This window comes from Hipposideros armiger, unplaced genomic scaffold (genome assembly GCF_001890085.2).
Source record: "Hipposideros armiger isolate ML-2016 unplaced genomic scaffold, ASM189008v1 scaffold_14, whole genome shotgun sequence".
NCBI lineage: Eukaryota > Metazoa > Chordata > Mammalia > Chiroptera > Hipposideridae > Hipposideros > Hipposideros armiger.
Genome location: NW_017731364.1, coordinates 4,852,290 through 4,871,110, shown reverse-complemented (window position 1 = coordinate 4,871,110; position 18,821 = coordinate 4,852,290). Strand labels below are relative to the sequence as shown.

Genomic DNA, 18,821 nt, shown 5'->3' with positions numbered 1-18,821 from the left:
CCTGCAGCAGCCACCACTGCTCTGATGTGACCCTCGTTTTCTCCATCTTGTCCCTCACAGATTAATGCTGGTCCAAAAGTTTTGGGACCCTTCTGTGGAGAGAAAGCCCCAGAACCCATCAATACACAGACCCATAGCGTCCAGATCGTGTTCCGTAGTGACAACTCAGGCGAGAACCGAGGGTGGAGACTCTCATATAGTGCAACAGGTAACAAACAGCCTCTCCCCTCCTGGGTCACACACACTTTGTTGCCATGCTCAGTTTTCATGGAGCAGTGGCCGAGAGATGAGGCGGTGCAGGCCTGGGACTCCTCTTGGGTTGTGGCACTCCCAGTTCTGTCACTAAGTAGCTTGGGACCAGGGTGCATTCTTTTTCTGACTCAGTTTCCCATATCTATAAATTGGGATGAAGGGCAGCAATGATGGTGTGTTTGGACTAGATATAGTTTTGAAAAGTTGCTGTACTTCAGAATCACATGGGGAGATTTTTTTTAATTGTTTCTTGAACTGCACCCCTTCACACTGTTATTCACTGGGCCTGGAGAGGACACTTGTAGTTCCAGCCCTGTCCAAGACTGAGGTGAATTTGGGTGTGGGCCTGTAGTTCCAAAAGTTCCATTATGGCAGTTTGCCTCCTTGTGTTCCCGCAGACTGGCAAAGCCCACAGGCCTCATTGCCCAGTACCCCAATGCAGCCAGTCCCAGCCCAATGCCTGATAGAGCCATTTGACCCAAGGGGTCTGCAGTAACTTGAGGAAGAAGAGGGTGGACATCAGCGAAAAGACCACAGCTGGCCATAATGACTAAACCAGTTTGTAGACTCCAATATCCTGGCCGGCATGATCAAATTCAGTGCCCAGTTCTGGGGAGAGAAGTGAAGAGAATATTAACAAAAGAGAGTTTGTCCAGGAAAAAATGTCAAGGGTAGGCCCAGATCTGTCTGATTTAGCCATTTGAAGAGAGGGCTCACAGGCATATGATCACAGTCTAACACTTTGAGGAATGGTCTTGAAAAGAAAGAGCAATTAGAGTCATCCTGACATCCCCCAAGAGGGCAAACTATACTCAATGAGTAAAAATAAAAATGGTATAAATTTTAATTGACTATGAAAACACGGTTCCTTTAACCAAATGAGTCCAAGATGAAAGGTATAGGTTTGGGAGGTATTGAGCTCCCTGTCACTATAAGAATGCAAATAGATGTTTAATATATATATATATATATATATATATATATATATATATATATATATATATATATATATATATATATATATATATATATNATATATATATATATATATATATATATATATATATATATATATATATATATATATATATATATATATGTATGTATTTGGGTTTCATCCAATGACATTTAATATACTTTCCAACCCTGGGTTTTGATGAAATCACGTGGCTGACCACCTCATTTTACAAATGAGGAAATTGAGGTCCACGCTGGAAAGTGACTTGCTCAAGGATCCAGAGTAAGTCTTCTTCTGGACCTAGTAGGTCCAGGCCCCTGATATCCAGTCCTGTGGTTCTCTCACCCCCATCAGGCCCTGCATTCTAGGAGCTGGCCTCTTGCTGTCAGACTTTTCCTTGTTTTCTCACCTGCTGCTCTTTCACTGCAGGGAATGAGTGCCCAGGGCTCCAGCCTCCTGTCCACGGGAAAATCGAGCCCTTGCAAGCCAAGTATTTCTTCAAAGACCAGGTGCTCATCAGCTGTGACACAGGCTACAAAGTGCTAAAGGTACAGGGTCCAGGCTGGGAAGTGGGAGCCACCAGGCCACAGGAATCTCCAGGGCTCCCAGGGCAGGTGGCCTTCCAAAGCTTCATGGTCCCACCACGGTATTTCCCGGCTTCCCCATAAACCTTCAAAATGCTCCAGAAATTCCAGTCTCCTAAAAACTCAAAGCATGTGTCCCAGACTCTCACTTCTGGAACTGGTACAAAAGTCTTTTATCAGAGCGTGGGCTGGTTTGAATTTCAAAAAAATCTAGATCTATTCAGCCCTACAGTCAGGACAAACAACCTTAACGAAGTTCATCAGGATTACTGGAGGAAACCGGGATGGAAAGCAAAGGTTTTAGAGGTGGCACACAGGTACTGCTCACTCTCCTACCCTGAAACAGTGGTTCTCCTAGGAATTACCTCCTTAATTTACAAAACAAAAGCACCTCCCAGTCCCCACCTGAGATCAATTAAAGCAGACTCTCTGGGGTGGGGCCCAGGGATTGGCTCCTCTTTATGTTGCCCAGCTGATTCTGATGTGAACCAAACTAGAGGACTGCTGCTCCCAAGAAGTGATTACCCAAGTGGGGTCCCCACCGCAGCATCATCAAAGGCTTGGTCCCCAGGCCAGACCCACTGAATCAGGACTCTGGGGATGGGGCCCAGCAGCCTATGCAAAAGCCCTCAAGGATGCTAATGCTCACTCAGGCTTGAGAGCCCATGCAATGAAAAAGGAGTCAGGGGTGCAGGTTTCCACAGTTGTCCAAACCTCTTTCTCTACCCAGCCCTTGCCTTTCTCCAGAGTATGACCAGGGAGTACAAATTCAGCATCTATCTTTCCCTTATCTTCAAGCTTGCTCTTGGAGGCCCATGGTTGGAAAATCTCAGTCAAGAACACTCCGGTTTGGAGTTTGAGCTGGTTTTACCGGGAAACAACCACCAGCCCCATCTCTCTTCCTTCTTCCACACCTTCTCCATGTTTCTTCCTAGGATAATGCGGAGATGGACACATTTCAGATCGAATGTCTGAAGGATGGGACATGGAGTAACAAGATTCCCACCTGTAAAAGTAAGAAAACAATATTGGTTGATTATAAAATAGTGAGCTCCCCAGCACTGGTGGGATCCAAGCAGGGACCACACAAAAGTGACAGCTTGGCAGATTCACTTTAAGAAGAACGGAGGCAGGAATTCAACAGACACATGAGGGTTGGATAGAAAGACTATTAATGTTTTTTTCAGCAATAAGACATTAGAATTCCAAAAGAAACTTCTGGTGGGTCCCAGTTTACTTTCTAAACACTAATTTTACCTCTGCCTGCAGAAAGGTTGCCAAACTTGCTAAAGAAATAGTGTGTCTTCAGGTTTGAAACTAGCTCTGGCAAATGCTAATTCAGGAAACTATTTTGGTCCCTGTGCCCAGAGCTGAGTGACCTTGCCAGTCTCTATGTGGCCATCAGCCATATCCACTAAGTTTTCTGGGACAGCTCAGGCTGTGGGGTCAGCACAGGAGACATGTGTGAAGCAGGGGAGGCAGCTCTGTGTGGCTTTTGGGACCCAGAGTTCTTGCTTTGGCTCTGCTCCTAACCCACCCCGTGACCGTGGACAAGAGCCTTCTCCTTAACTACAAAATTAAGGAGTTTGGACTAGCTTTAATATTCTAGAATATATCCTGGTGGTTCTAATAATGTAGTCCATATAAATCACTTAGTGAGCTTTGTAAAAATACAAATCGCCAGTCACCACCCCTCTCCCCCAACCCAGGTGATTTCAATGCAAAATTTATAAGGACTACCTCAATTTTCAGAAACTCATCTATGGCAATGGTGATGAGAGAAGGCATGGTGACAGAAAGGGAAGGAAAAGGAGAGAAGGAGGGAGGGAAGGAAAGTTTGCTTTAAAAAGGAGAGGTGAGGAGTCAAGAATCAGAGTTCGTCCCACCCACCCCTAATTCATGACATATAAACTTTGGAGTGGTGTCCTCTTCCCTTCTCCTAAATGACTGGATCCAGTGGGCAGGCAGCACTCCCACTGCCCCAATGGGACACTATCGGAGCGGGGCTCCCTTGAGGCAAATCTCAAGCAGAACTTTGGAGCAGAGTGTGTTTGTTTTTAATTTTCCTTTTTTATATGATGATGTGGCTGGAGTCAGAGCCCAATGTGGGAAAAGGGGGGACATTTTATGACTTCAACAAAAAGTTTCAACAAACATTTACTGGATGCCTGTGCAGCAGTCTATAGGGAATTCAGATGGAAAAGGCAAGGTCCAGACATGGAGGAACTCAAATGCCGGCAGACTCATCTGCCACCTCTTCCAGCACGTGCATGGTTCATGTGCAGTGCTGTCCCTGAGTTCCACCCAAAGGAAAGGGGCATTTGGAAGGAGGAAGTAAAGAAGGATGTGGGGTGTAGAGGATACAATGTGGCTTTGGAGTCAGGAAGTTCTGAATTCAAATTCAGACTCTACCAATTGAGAGTCCCTGAGCCATCTATCTACTCAGTCTTTTCGCCTCAGTTTTCTGCATACTTGGTTGTTCTGAGGACTAACCATGTTTATGTACATATCACACCTGTGGAGCACCAGGAATAGGTAAAAGCTCATTTCTTCTCCTCACTCAGAACCCCACCCCACGCCCCTACCCCCATCCCCACCAGGAATAGGTTTGGCTTCTCTCATTCACGCTTTTGGAAAGTAGGAAAGTTTAATAATAATTTTTTCCCCTGATGAAACACACTCACTTTTCATTGTAACAGAAGTGTTGCTCGAGTAAGGCACTACTCTATTTGATGGTACCCTTTTCTGTGACATGTTTTGTATACAAAAGAATGTCTGTTATTTTGTACCAAAGACAAGAAGAATATTTTTTTTCTCCCTAATATGATTTGGTTCTCCCAGCACAGCCTGGATTAGGGCTATTAGAGATCCCTATTCAGATACACTCAGCATCTCTGCTCATTCACTAAGTAGGTATTTACTGAGCAACTCTGTCCCAGGCATGTGTGGGGTTCTAGGGGAGATGTAAAGATAAACAAATCTGAGATGTTGAGAGTCCCCAGGGATTGTGGGCAAAGGGGTTGGGAACAGACAGGAAGTGTGTGTGTGCTGTGAGTAAACTTTCACTGGAACAGGAAGTAGAAATTAGGGGTTATTGTCCTGGCCCTGCCTCCACCTTGCTGTAGTGACCCAGGACAAGTCCTGTTCCACTCTGAATGCTATCCGTCAAATGAGGGTTAGAGCCAGATAAATACAAAGCTCGCTCCAGGGGAAGAATGTTATAATCCTCATGAGCCAGGATTTATGACTGTACAAATTCTCAAAATGGTATAAATTCCAAAATCCCAAACTGTCCTTCACACTGGCTGTGCCTAAACTGTGTGTTCTTAATCAATTCTGGTGGAGTGATTTCTAGATTTCCTGCGTGAACTGTTTCTGCTTTGCTTGCTAATTTTTCTCTTTCTCTTCTTTTTTTCTTCCTTCCTCTCTCTGCTTCCTTTCTCTGCACCCCCTGATTCCTCTTTGATCTTCACCATGGTGGCAGAAACCGAAATGGATGTGGAGAGCGAACTCGAGATTGAGTCAGAGCAAGTGACAGAATGACAGGACCCCACACAGTGCAGACATCCAGGAATGGATCACTCACAAGACCCCGGGGTCCCAGAGCTACTCCATCCCTCCCCACCCTGCCAACACTCCATTTCCCATTTCAGTGCGGATTAGAATGGACGCTGAACAAGGCAACACTGTCTCAAGCAGTTGAAACTCCTGCGTGTATGAGAACAGTCCTCCTTTTGAGAGTTCACCCATTATTCAAACATTACTATGGAAAATAATGAAAAGACAATGGGGTATTTTTTTAGTACCTCTAAATGTGCTGTATTCTTCTCAAAGGAAAAATTACTTTGGTCCTAAAGACACAAGATTTAATGTACAATCATAGGATCTTTGGTTGACCAGGTCAAAGTGGGTCCTGGCTTTAATCCACTTTACACTCCCAAGTTTAAATAGGCCAGAATGCCTATGACTTTATGACGATAATATTTTTACCTGTTGCTCCTTTCTTAAAAACCATGAGTAGGTAAAACTAAGGATAACTCATATAGCATGGATTTTTGGGACTCTATAATAGATATATCTTCATGCCCCAAAGTTTTCCTTCCACCTTTACCTAACACAGGGCTGAGGTTCCATCCTCAGGTGTTCTTTCCTCTGGGGCTTACAAGTTTTGCATTACTGAAAATTTACCGATTAAAAATTTTCAAAAGATAGGTATCACACTTGAAAGCAGCAATCCTCAGCCCTGGTGCCATGGGACATCACTGGGCCATAAATAGTGATAAAGAAAGGGCTGTGGAGTGGCAGCCGGCATGCTGGGAATCTCTGCTTCAGCCTGAACAAAATCTGGGTACACATATTAGAGAACCACTGCATTGCATTATGACTCCTCAGTCTATTTGGTAATGAAATGGCCGCTTGAGGAGGGCAGAATCCTGCAAGGGTGGACAGGGAGTAGTCTGGGGACTGCGGTGCCATCCTAGGGCAGGGGTGCCCCTGAGATAGAACATGGGATGGTCACTAAATACAAGCATCAGTTGAATCAATATTTTTAAGCTCACAAAGTATAACAGATAGTGTACTCGGTGTGATAGAGGGAATCACAATTTAGGCAGCGGGTTGATATGAATCCAAATAATTGCATTACCAAGCTACAGAAGATGCATACATCAGAGAGAGATCAATAAATAAAGAGAAACAGCCCTACCTGATTAGAAGAATGAGAAAAGGCTTTCAGGAAGAAGCAAGTTTTGATCAAAGCCTCGAGAATAGCCAGAGCATAGACACACAGGGTTTCCCATATGGGGAAAGCAGCAGGTGAGAGAGAGGTACAATGAAGGATCTGTGATGCTGGAGCATAAGCACAATGAGGGGAAGGACGAAGATGAAGCTGGGTGGGAGGGTAGGACATCCCTGGGGCCTGAGTGCCAGGGTGAGCCAACTGTGAGTTCTCTAGGAAGCCCCTGGATTGTGACAAAGCATACTCAAGACAGCAGGTCAAGAAAGATGTGTCTGAAGGAAAGTAATGGCAGCAAGAGGTGACAGTGGAGATGGGATATGGGTAATACATTCCATTCTAGAGAATAACGAGAAACGGAAGCCATGGGAATGGGAAAGAGAAGGGCATTTTGATTCCAGAGTGTGGAAGTGGACACATAAAGCTTTAGACCAGCGGTTCTCAACCTTCCTAATGCTGCGACCCCTTAATACAGTTCCTCATGTTGTGGTGACCCCCAACCATAAAATTATTTTCGTTGCTACTCTATAACTGTAATTTTGCTACTGTTATGAATCGTAATGTAAATATCTTTTTGTTTTCCGATGGTCTTAGGCGACCCCTGTGAAAGGGTCATTCGACCCCCAAAGGGGTCGTGGCCCACAGGTTGAGAACCGCTGCTTTAGAGAAAAGGATGAAACTCTTTCTAAAGCAAAAAAAAATAGACTAGCTAAGGAAGCAGGGTCTGGATATAGCATCTTTGTGCCAGGCAGCTGCTCAAGGGCCCTCAAAAAGGGAAGTTGTCTTTAGGCCACAGAGAGACATGGTTCTTTGCCTGCCACTGTAGATTTGGGGAGAAAGTGTACCCCTTCTCTGCTCACTCTCCCTAAGCTGAAATAACCTTTATTTTCCACTATGTATCACCTCTTCTATATGGTTCTAGGACCAGCTTTATCAGTGGGCAAAGTCACTTCTCTGGAGTGATGTGAAAGCAGGTCTTCTACCCGGAAAGATCTCTTCCCTCCATTGTTGGCCACGTAACAGGCTCTCAGTGCCTGACCATGTCTAAGACCAATGCTGGAATCCCTCCACCTGAAACTTGGCATCAGGTCTTGAGGTTACCTTAGGCAAAATGAACTCCTAGACCAAAGTTAAGGGCGGCAACAGTAATATGAAAATCCAGGCATCAATCAACGGCATTTCCAAATAAAGGAAAAAACATCTGCTTTGAGACTCAGCAGGAAAATACATCGAAAACTGATGATAGCCTTAAAGAATAAAGCGCCTCTTGTTGCCCTAGTGAAGACCTTCGTATGCTTTCCTCACAGGGTGGAAGAGTGAGTCTACTTTGGGTGGTCAAAACAAATGGGAATGGTGTGTCCAGGGGTTGGAGGCCAGGACAAAACATTAACTAGCTCTCCGGGCTTTTCCTTCCTCGTGGGTAGGAGGGACCTGCATTAACTTCCACCCTTCACCCTCTGCCCCATCCTGGAGGGCCTTGGAGTTAGCTATATTTTTAAGTTAGACAATCCTGTGCTCAATCAAACAGATGAATTTGGAATCCTAAAGTTAAACATTACAATTTCTGAGTAGCCTGAGGGGTAAATTATCCCCTCTCTGTTACCCATAGTGAGCAGGTAAAATTCGGGAAGACGGAAACTGGAAATTCTACCACGGTCTTGGAATGCAGTCCTCGGAAATTATCAGAAGATTGACAGCAAATGTCCGCCATGCCCAGCTAGCATTGCTTATAGCCAGTTTTAAGTAGAAAACAGATCCTTAAGAGCTATACGTTTGGTTTTCTAAAAAACAACAACAGAAAAGAAAACAAAACAAAACAAAAAACCCACTGAGTTTAAGGTCAGGTTTAGTTCTCAGACCATAGCTCACTGCATGACCTTAGACCAGTCAAGTTTCCTCCCTGGGCTCATCTATAAAGATGATATTCTAGATTGCCTGCCTTAAGGTGCCTTTCCAACTGTGAAATTCTGATTCTTCTGTGATTCTTCAACTCTGAAGGAGGCTGTAAGACCTAAGATAAGGATTTCCTTATAAACTAGCACCGCCCCCTAATGGAGGCCCATGAAGAGACACTGACAACCTGACTCCCCGCTGATTTATACTGAACTCTATCAGCGTTGACAACTCCCCTAAGACCTGGCTGGACTGGCAATCTCTCCTAAGACCACCTCTGAGGAACAGTCATCTTGGCCTTACCCTACAGCGAGCCCCAATGTCCAGCCACCAATGGTTAGAGAAAATGAGCAGTTGAAGACTAAAAATTGATCCACCCGGACCCCACCTCCTGACTTCTGTGCCTGCAGAGAGCCAGCAGGGTGGGACTGTATACTCATGCAGGAGTTGGGTTTCTTTTTGTTGTCTTTTTTTTTTTTTTGCCAAGCTCCAGTGTGAGCACATTAATGGCTCTTACTCAGTATGTGTTTGGGTCTGGAAGAACTGAATATTTTTTATTCATGTCAGCCAGAATTTTCATGCAGAGCCACAGGCTTCATGCTTGGGCAGAAGAGGCTAAGAGGATTACACAACAGAACTGGAAGTCAAGGAAGGGGTCCTGGTGGGGAACAGACAAGTCTGCTTAAATCTCAGCAGACCTGCCCTTGCCCTGAAATTGACACCAGGCCAGGTGAGTTGACCACACAGTAGATGAGAGAGACCCCAAAAGCCGGGTCACTGGTGACTACACAGATCGTACCCTCCACAATCCCTGGGGCACCCTTCTCATAGACTAGAACATTGGTTACTGAAGTTGTGTGCAGTACAAAATCTGCGCATCTGTATGAGACAGACCCACCAGATGGCCCCAAGATGAAGAGCAAAGGTAACTGAGGGTCTCACTCTTTTCTCTCTCAGTTGCAGACTGTGGAGACCCAGCAGAGCTGGAACATGGGCTGATCACCTTCTCCACCAGGAACAACCTCACCACATACAAATCTGAGATCAGATACTCCTGCCAGCAGCCCTACTACAAGATGTTCCACAATATCACAGGTGAGGCCTGTATGCCCCCTCCTACCTCACATCCTCTGGGTCTAGGCTTATGCTGGGGGCTGAAACAGACAGTCAGTTAGCCAATGTTTTGGAGGAATTGGGTGGAAAAACACTTGGAAACCTGCTGCGCCTCTCCCTGGCTCAGGCCTGCACCCCAGGATCTAGGCCACAGGGCACCGCTTCCCACACATACATACTCACAGCCTCCTGCAGAGAAGTACCCCTCAGGGAGATGGGAAGGCCGATCAGGTCTGCTCTGCTACAGAGTAGCACTAAGAAAATTCTCCCAATTTTTTAAAGCCTCCAAGCTCTCACTTCAAAAAGGGAGCAGTGATATAGCTCCCAGAGCTACCGTAAGACTCAGATGAGATGGTAGACATAAAGGCTTTTCGTCAGAGTTTGTTAAGTGGAGAAGAAAGGGAAGGGCAACAGCACCACAGGGCTCTGTGTCAACCAAGGCCCCTGTGACTAATGAGAAGTGCCTGCGAGGGCTGGGCAGGGCCAGGCAGGACGAAGCAGGAGTCAGATTGCACAGAACCTTGGACACCATGCTGAAGTGTGTGGTTGTTTCTGAGGCAACAGGGAGCTATTGGTGACATTGAGCAAAGGTGGGACATGGTCAGATTCTCATTTTAGAAAGAGGCCTCAGGCTGCAGAGAGGACTGGCTCAGAGGGAAAGGCATCAGAAAGATGATTTGGAAGACTTGCAATGACCCCACAATACAGGAATTAAGAACCCAGATCTACAGAACCAATGTGCTAACAATCAACAATTTTCTCCATTTTCTCCAATTTTTCCTAACTCTCCCAGGTATATACACCTGTTCTGCCCAAGGAGTCTGGATGAATGAAGTCCTGGGGAGAGACCAACCCACCTGCCTGCCAGGTACCTCATCCTCAAGTCCTCTGCCTCCAAGTCTCCCATCGAAGGCCTTTGGGCCACAGGTGCTCTGGCTGTTAATGGAGTAGGAAATGGGGGGCATGGTGCTTTGATTTCTTTTATTAGGAGGTACCTTCAGAGGGTCAAAGATCAGAGAAGTCCAGCCTCACACCTCAAACCAACCAGCCTCTATGTTCATGTGCTCTATCACTCCAGGAGCCTCCTGTCTCTTTTCTCTACAGCTCTGCTCCCTTCACACCAGGTTTTTTATCCCACCCCACACAACTTGTGTGTGTCGGGAAAATCAAGAAAGTGGGCACCCCATCATCAAGCACTCACTGTACTGTACAGAAAACAAACAACATCAGACAAATAAGTAGGACAGAGTAAGGAGTTCTTTCAAAGAGCAACGTGTGCAAGTGTTACTGACTGTGGCTTCCCATGGCTCACCTACTGACCTTGCTTTAAAATGAAAAAAGACTTGTGGTAACAGGGAGTGTCACTGTGTGTATGGATTTAGGAGATATTTTGTGGATATTTGTGTTAGCATTAAAAGTATGGATGATTTTCATCATAATCATTATATATATACATATATATGTGTATATATATATCATATATATATATATATTTTAAATCAACTTGTTAGAAAATCACAGCCCAATATGCACACTGTAGGGTTAAACAAATAACCCCAGAAATTAAATTTAATATTCACAACACAAAAATTTATACTTTAAAAAAAGCAAGAGTAGCAATAATTGAAAGATACAACCATTGAAAAAAGCACTCAGAAGCAGCACTGATTCTGTCTGTGTTTGCTTGAACATTAGCAGCTTCACGGTATGATTACATGTTGGGTGGCATTTGTATTTTACTTAATTAGAGTGTTGGATAGACTGAGCTAGTGTATTATTTGACTGGTATATTTTAGTAACCCTCAGTATCACTCAGTAGGATTCTAGATGTTAGACATTAAAATGGAAAGCCTATCAAGTCATCTACCATTATCCTTAAGAACTAAGAAAGTGTCAGCATTTGGGAATCAGCTTTGGCTATCACAGGAGCTATGAGATCCCAGAGAAGGAGGAAGTCACGTCACATGGTTGTCTAGGAGTGGAGGGGTGAGGACTGATTAGGAAGACATCACTTAGGAGGGTCTTATTCCTAAGGAAAAACTCATGAGCAGGTAGAACACGGGAAAAGTCAACCCACCCACACTCTGCAGATCCCCATCATCTCATTTAGACTTAGCCAGGAGCACACCCAAGGGCACAAGTGGTGAAGTATCAGGGAAGATAGGAATGATGGAGCTGTGACAAACTAGAGGGTCAAATCCCCCTTTTTTTTTTTAAGATTTTATTGGGGAATTGGGGAGTGGGAACAGTGCTGTGAAACCAGGGAAGGGGAAACAGACAAGTTGCTGTCCTTTTATTCTTCAGTCTAGTTGTGGAGGACGTTGCTTCACTGGCCCAAGTTGGCACCATCATTGCACTCTTCCCAGGCGAGGCAGATCAGTCGCCGGCTTCTGGACGGCCGCTCACTGCGGCTACTGGCCGCTCACGCTGGCTGCTGGCTACACACGGTAGTCCATGGCAACCCACTGCAGCAGGGGCTGCAGGCCACGCCATCGCCGGCGACTCACGGCAGCCCAGCTCCAGGTTGAGCTGTTGTTCAGCATCTTAGCTGTGGAGGGCAGTGTCACTGGCCCTCATATGTGGGATCCAAACCGGGGCCCTCTGGCATCCCAAGCCAGCTCTTAACCAATGCACCACTCAGCCGGCCTCAAATCTTCATTTTGATAAAATATTCTGTGGGCCAAGGTCCAGCCGAGTGGCTCAGTTGGTTAAGAGCTCGCGCAAGAGTGCGAGCTCTGAGCAACAGCGGTTCGATGCCCAGCCCGGGCTGAGTTGCCGCTGAGCTGCCAACAGGTGGCAGGATGGCTCAGCTAAAAAAAACAAAAACAAAAACAAACAAAAAAAAAAAAAAACCCAAGAAAATATTCTGTGGGCCAAAGAAAACAGTACTGCAGGTGAATTCCATCCTGGGCAGCCATGTTGCAACCTCTGGAACAGAAAGAGGCGGTGAGCTGGGAGTTAGGGGCCTGGGTCCTAGTCCTGGTACTATCATTTCCTAATTGTGATCCTTGGTAAGTAATATCGCCTCTTTGGAACTAGGCTTCCATACCTCAGAAGTGAGGGAGTAGGACCATGTGATTCATGACATTCTATAACTTTTAATAGTCATCATCCTTTATATTTATATAAAGCATCTTGGTACAATGAGTCATGAAATTCTTTAAACACCTGATGTTGGGAAGAACCATGGTTTATCACTGGACGAGGCCAGAGGTTTCTAAATTCTCTCCTGAAATACTGAGATTGAACCCAGAAGCAAGCCAGAATGGAGAAAGCCATTTCACTGAACATCATAATATACACCTTTCCAAGGCAACTGTTAAGCAAATATTATTTGCCCCTTATTTTACACATGAGGAAACTCAGTGAGGTATAATGATTTGTCCAAGGCTACCCACAGAAAGTTAGGTGCAGAGCTGGAAGGTGAACCCAATATTTTTTATGTCAACACAAGCAATGCTGAGCCAGTCTTGATCCTGATTATATTTATGCTAGTCTCATGAACCCAAAATTCTAGAATATCATACATGTGTTTTAAGAGCCCTCCCTCAGTACTTCCACTTTTCTAGAGATCAAGTCTGGCTTCAGCACAGCTGAAGCTATAATATTTCAAGAAGATTCCTTTGTCCCAAGAAAAACTAAATGTAGAATGATACCAGCCAAAAAGAACAGCCCCATTTCCATGAGCACTCCCAACCTCTTGAAAGGACAAGAGAATATCAGGAAGATAAACAAACTTTAGTGGAAAAAATGAAGTGAGAGTCAGAAGAAACAGGCTCTACTTATAGCTCTGCCACTAATGACTATGTCACTTACCTTCTCTGCACCTTGGTTTCTCCATCTGTAAGTTAGGTGATCTCCAAGCTTCCCCAATTCTGACATTCTGTGACCTGGGGTATGCCACTGGCACATTGGTTGGGAAAAGGCACCATTCGGTACTGGTTCTGTCATGCCCATGGACCAAGCCACAGGCATGTTCCTCACCAGACGAGGGCCTTTTGGCACTAGGTAAATTGTTCAGGGCTAATCACAAATCTGCCTTGAGATGTCACCTTGTATACTGCTGCTTGTAATTGGGAGTCTGGCCTTTGGAGGGTTAGAAAGGCTAGCTCACATCTGGCCTGGGGTCAACGACAGGGCGCCTTAGCATCATGTAAGAAGCGTTTGGCATCAAGAAGAAGAACATCTGGAAAACATTAGGTTGCTGAAAGCCTGACCTCCCAAAGTTGCCAAGAAAACGCAAATGCTCTTTGGTCTTTAAAGGATTGTTGATGGTTTCCAGGGCCAGAAATGTAGCCTGGCCATTTGCAACCAAGAGAAGGCCCACACTCACACCAGGCTTACCTCCCAGGCTTAAAAACCATGCTGGGAAGGGCCCATGTGAACTTGTTCTTAGCCAGCGGGGGGCTGGTACAGAAGACCCTCTGCGCATGAGCCAAAGGTGTTTGGCTGCAGGAGGCTGGTGGTGCATGTGCATGCTCGGGGTACAACTCGGTGGAACGAAGTTTGATCAGACCTTTCTTCTTCCCTTGAAGGTACTACAGGGTCCCTAGGTGCAATGATGGGTGGCTCAGAGCAGGGCCCATGCATCATTGCTTGTAGATTATGCCACCTTTTCCTAACCATGGATGCATCCATTCACAGAATGAGTCCCTTATGGGTTTTTGGGTTTTTTTTTTTTAATTTTTTTATTGTTAGTTTCAGGTGTACAGAACAATGCAATAGTTATCCTTTTCACCCTCACAAAGTAACAACCCCCCTCCCCCCATCTACTGCCCTTCCCCCCCGATATCATGCTTATCTATTACAATTCCATTGACTCCATTCCTACTCTCTACTCCATGTCCCATGACTATATGTATATATAATTATAGTTGACATACAATATTGTTCAACATCAGCTTCAGATATACAGTGTGGTGGTCAGGCCGCTACACCGACTATGAAGTGGTCTCCCCAACTAGACATGAGTCCATCTTGAAGGCCCATGTTTTAAATGGCCTGGTCCACAGATGGCCCTGGCTATAGCAGGGCCAGACTAGAAAGACTTAGGCCAAATATGACCCTTCACAGAGCTCACAGAGGCTAGTGTGACCTCATGACGTAGAGTAGGGTCCCGTGGTGGCATAATCTACAGTGGGTGAGATGTGAATTTCTCTTGGTGGCTCTGTTCGCATGGCTGACCTGACCAGTCTCCGTCTCTCGTCCCCACTCCCTCCTTCTTCTTACAGTGTGCGGCCAGCCCTCCCGCTCCCTGCCAAACCTGGTCAAGCGGATCATCGGGGGCCGGAATGCTGAGCCCGGCCTCTTTCCCTGGCAGGCCCTGATAGTGGTGGAAGATACCTCGAGGGTGCCAAACGACAAGTGGTTTGGGAGTGGGGCCCTGCTCTCTGAGTCCTGGATCCTCACGGCAGCCCACGTGCTGCGCTCCCAGCGCAGGGACAACACAGTGACACCAGTCTCCAAGGAGCACATCACTGTCTACCTGGGCCTGCATGACATACGGGACAAATCGGGGGCTGCCAACAGCTCCGCTGCCCGCGTGGTGCTTCACCCAGACTTCAACATCCAGAACTACAACCATGACATAGCTCTGGTGCAGCTTCAGGAGCCTGTGCCCCTGGGGCCCCACATCATGCCCATCTGCCTGCCGAGGCCCGAGCCCGAAGGCCCGGCGCCCCACACGCTGGGCCTGGTGGCTGGCTGGGGCATCTCCAATCCTAACGTGACAGTGGATGAGATCATCAGCAGTGGCACGCGGACCTTGTCAGATATTCTTCAGTATGTCAAGTTACCTGTGGTGCCACACGCCGAGTGCAAAACCAGCTATGAGTCCCGCTTGGGCAACTACAGTGTCACCGAAAACATGTTCTGTGCCGGCTACTATGAAGGTGGCAAGGACACATGCCTTGGAGACAGCGGTGGGGCCTTTGTCCTCCTTGATGACTTAAGCCAAAGCTGGGTGGCCCAAGGCCTGGTGTCCTGGGGGGGACCTGAAGAATGTGGCAGCAAACAGGTCTATGGGGTCTACACAAAGGTCTCCAACTATGTGGACTGGGTGTGGGAGCAGATGGGCTCCCCGCAAGGTCTGGGGGAGCTCCAGGTGGAACGGTGAACTGACTGACCTCCTCAGGGCCTGCCTGCCCTGCCCCAGCCCGAGTGAGGCTGACCGCACACTTCCGATGGCACACTCCATGTTACTCACCAGACTAGATGGGATGGGACATGCTGCTCCCCACCTCCTGAGAAAGCCCCAGGACCCTGAGAGGCAGAAGTGTGATGTAGGGGGAAAGTTTCTACCCGAGAGTCCTGGGTCCATGGTCCTGGGCAAGTCCCTTCCCTTCTTCAGGCCTCACTGTCCTCAGCAATACAAGGGAGCTAGATGTCTGGGCCAGTCCTAGTACCCCGCTCCAGGGCTGCTTTTCCCAGTGATCTTATTCACGCCTATTCAATTATCACACCCACTGTTGGTGTAACTGGGCTAGATTGTTAGAAAATGTTTCCATACATTGAGCTTAATTCTGAGTTCATGCATTTTCCCAGCTCTGCCCTCTGGGCACAGAGAAGTCTAGTTCCTCCTCTAGGAGAAACCACTCAGTTTGGGGGAAATAGGGATCATGTCCCAGAAGCCCCTCACTCCTTGTGTACCCACTGCAGTACTCTTATCCCTGGGGTTTCTCTCCCCAAAGCTTCTTGCAGTCCAGGCCTTAGCCCTTACGTTCCCTGCTAAAGGAATTTTAAAGGACAAAGAGAAAGCTGGGAAGGTTTGGGGGATTGGGGGGAGACAATAGCAGTGGGAGGCTGTTAAAGTCCTATTGTCAGCTCAGAACATGTCATTTGGGCCCATATGTTACACTCCAATACCAGCTGATAACACAGTGTGTCCACACTTGCCACTCCAGACAAGCACAAAGCAACCTTCCAGCCTTGAAACGCAGCATCTGAAAAGGCTTCCTGAGCCCCAGCCCCAGGCATGAAGACTCACCTGGAATGCTTGGGAAAAGAAAGCCCACACTGTGCCCTGCTGTGCTTCTGGGCAGGAAAATGGAAGAAGAATGGGCTCAGGACATTAGGAGTGACCTGATCCCACCAGGCTGCACAGCAGGCTGAGCTCTTCAGAAAACTCATGCAACATGGATGTTCAGAGGAATGCACTCCTCTGGCTTCCAGGAGCCAGTGAAGCAAGGCGGAAACTTGCCCATGAAAGTCAGTGAGAAGAGACAGAGAGAGTCAAGAGTCCTGGGCTCTAGCCCCAGCTCTGCCCACAACTGGCTGTATAACCTTTAACAAACCACTTTCCATCTCTGGGCCTCAGTTTCCCCATCAATAAAAGAAAGGCATTAGATCCCGCTCAGAGTCCTTCCACCTCCATTACTCAGTGCTTCCGATTGCCAGCAGCCTCTCCCTGACCCTCACGGCGCTGATGTCTGCCTCCCCCCAGAGCTCGCTGTCCTGGGATTCTCCAACACAGAAAGGCAGCCAGAGAAGCCCCTGAGAAGGATTCCAAGAGAACAATTGGGAAGCGTCCACTTTTCTAATCGGCTCATGAAACCACACTCCTATGTCTATGAACGGTGTATGTAGAGGGTGCTATATAGTATATATTTTATATCACAAGCTTCACTGCTCTGTAAGGTGCCTCTGCACTCTGTTTCTCCTGTCCGGGTTCTAAAGTGGAAATAAAACCTCCGCGGATAATCAACAGCCTTCATTTGTGGTTTTGGTTATTGTTGGTTTTGTTTTGTTTTGACTTTTTAAAGGGAAACTAGCCCCTCATTAAGCCAAAACCTCTCCCATTACAGAAGAACTACAACTTGTGTCATGTACAACATCATCCAAGAAGGGGCAATGAAGAATGGGGTTGGCTGTTGACATGTGCCCTCTCAGAGGCTGCACGTTCCTTCACTGCATTGCATTGCCTGCTATTTAAGCCCTTGACTTCAAAGAGCTTCAACTAGCATGTAAGGCAAGATCATGTACATCTAAGACAAAAGGAGTTAAGTGTCATAAGAGGAGTGGAGATTGGAGTATTACGAGAACTTAAAGGAGCAAGAAATCCATACAGCTAAAGGGGGACCTGAAGAGCTTTGCAGAGAGGTTGTAAAGACTGCACTGGGATGTGGAGGGGAGAGGCAGAGCGGACAAAAATCAAGCAGGCACGTGCTACGAGGGGAGTGAGCAATGGGGATTAAGGCAGAGTGGAAAGAGTCTTGAAAGCCACACTATGTCTGCACTCTATGCTGTAACTAGTCATTCTCTAATTTGGGGTATATCAGTGTCGCCTAGGATGCTTGTTACAAATGCAGATCCCTGGGTCTCACCCACAGGAAATTCTGAATAAGCAGGTCTGAGGGTAAGCAGCATGGTATAGAAAGTGGGGTGCGGGGAGGGACTGAGCCAGAGAGAGTGGTTGGGAAGCTGCTGCAACCATTCTGGAGAGAGACGGTGGACACCCACCAGACGGAGGGCTGTGATAGTGCAGATGTGTGTGTGTGTGTGTGGGGGGGGGGTTAAAAACATTTAAGTAGTGTATTGGGCAGGGCTTTGTGTCTAGGCTTAGAAGCAGTGCAGATGCCGGGGTGTGGGGGTGCACAAGTTAGCTTGTTGGTGAGGGCTGTCCATGGGATGCACTCATGCCGTGCCTTTGTTTGGAATTTGTATCATAATGAAAAGGTCTTGCTTTTTACATTATTGAGAACTGAAAGAAATCCTAAATTGTGTTTTACACGTTGTATGTAGCAGGTGCAAGAATTATCATGTCTCGTGTTCTATTATATTTTAGATTTTTACTTTCCTCTAGACATTTGGACTGTATGTTGTGACATATTGAGATACTGAGGTGTCACAAGGTCACATGCAGAGCACACTGTGACATGGAGTGGAGAAGACACATTACTCTCTGCTTCTCCTGGTGATTGTTTTGCTGGGTTAGTGGCTAATTGAATATGGGGGTTGAAGAAAAGAGAGGAGACAAGGATGAGGCCTGTGCAGACATCAGCAGATATCTGGAATAACAAAGGGGAGAAGGTTGGTGAAGGGTGGAGACCAGGGCTTGGTTTTGCTGTGCTGGCAGAGTTTATGAGCAATCCAACTGGAGACTTAAGGAGGGAGTGTTTCAGAGCAGGGGGCAGATTAGAGATACTGATTTGAAATCCATTAAGGTATAGGAGGTATGATGGCATAGGAGGAGATCGTATTATCTACTGGAAGTTTGCAGGAAAAGGATGGGAACAGACTGAACAAGGGAAACAGCAGCGTGGGAGGCATAGAGAGAAGAAGAGAAATG

The 18,821-nt window shown here is 46.7% G+C and overlaps 1 protein-coding gene across 3 annotated transcripts in view; it reads left to right on the top strand.

The window, feature by feature from the left end:
* Positions 1–18,821, top strand: part of MASP1 (MBL associated serine protease 1) — a 63,158-nt gene that overhangs the window by 30,882 nt on the left and 13,455 nt on the right. The window contains exons 6-11 of one of the 3 annotated variants that reach the window (XM_019623475.1): positions 61–208; positions 1,640–1,758; positions 2,730–2,808; positions 9,380–9,517; positions 10,329–10,403; positions 14,767–17,242. In XM_019623475.1, the coding sequence (XP_019479020.1) occupies positions 61–208; positions 1,640–1,758; positions 2,730–2,808; positions 9,380–9,517; positions 10,329–10,403; positions 14,767–15,650 (1,443 nt within the window). In that variant the 3' untranslated portion in view covers positions 15,651–17,242. Of the gene's footprint in view, positions 1–60; positions 209–1,639; positions 1,759–2,729; positions 2,809–5,278; positions 5,500–9,379; positions 9,518–10,328; positions 10,404–14,766; positions 17,243–18,821 lie in introns of those variants that run through there. The other 2 variants (XM_019623484.1, XM_019623490.1) reach the window with 2 other exon arrangements.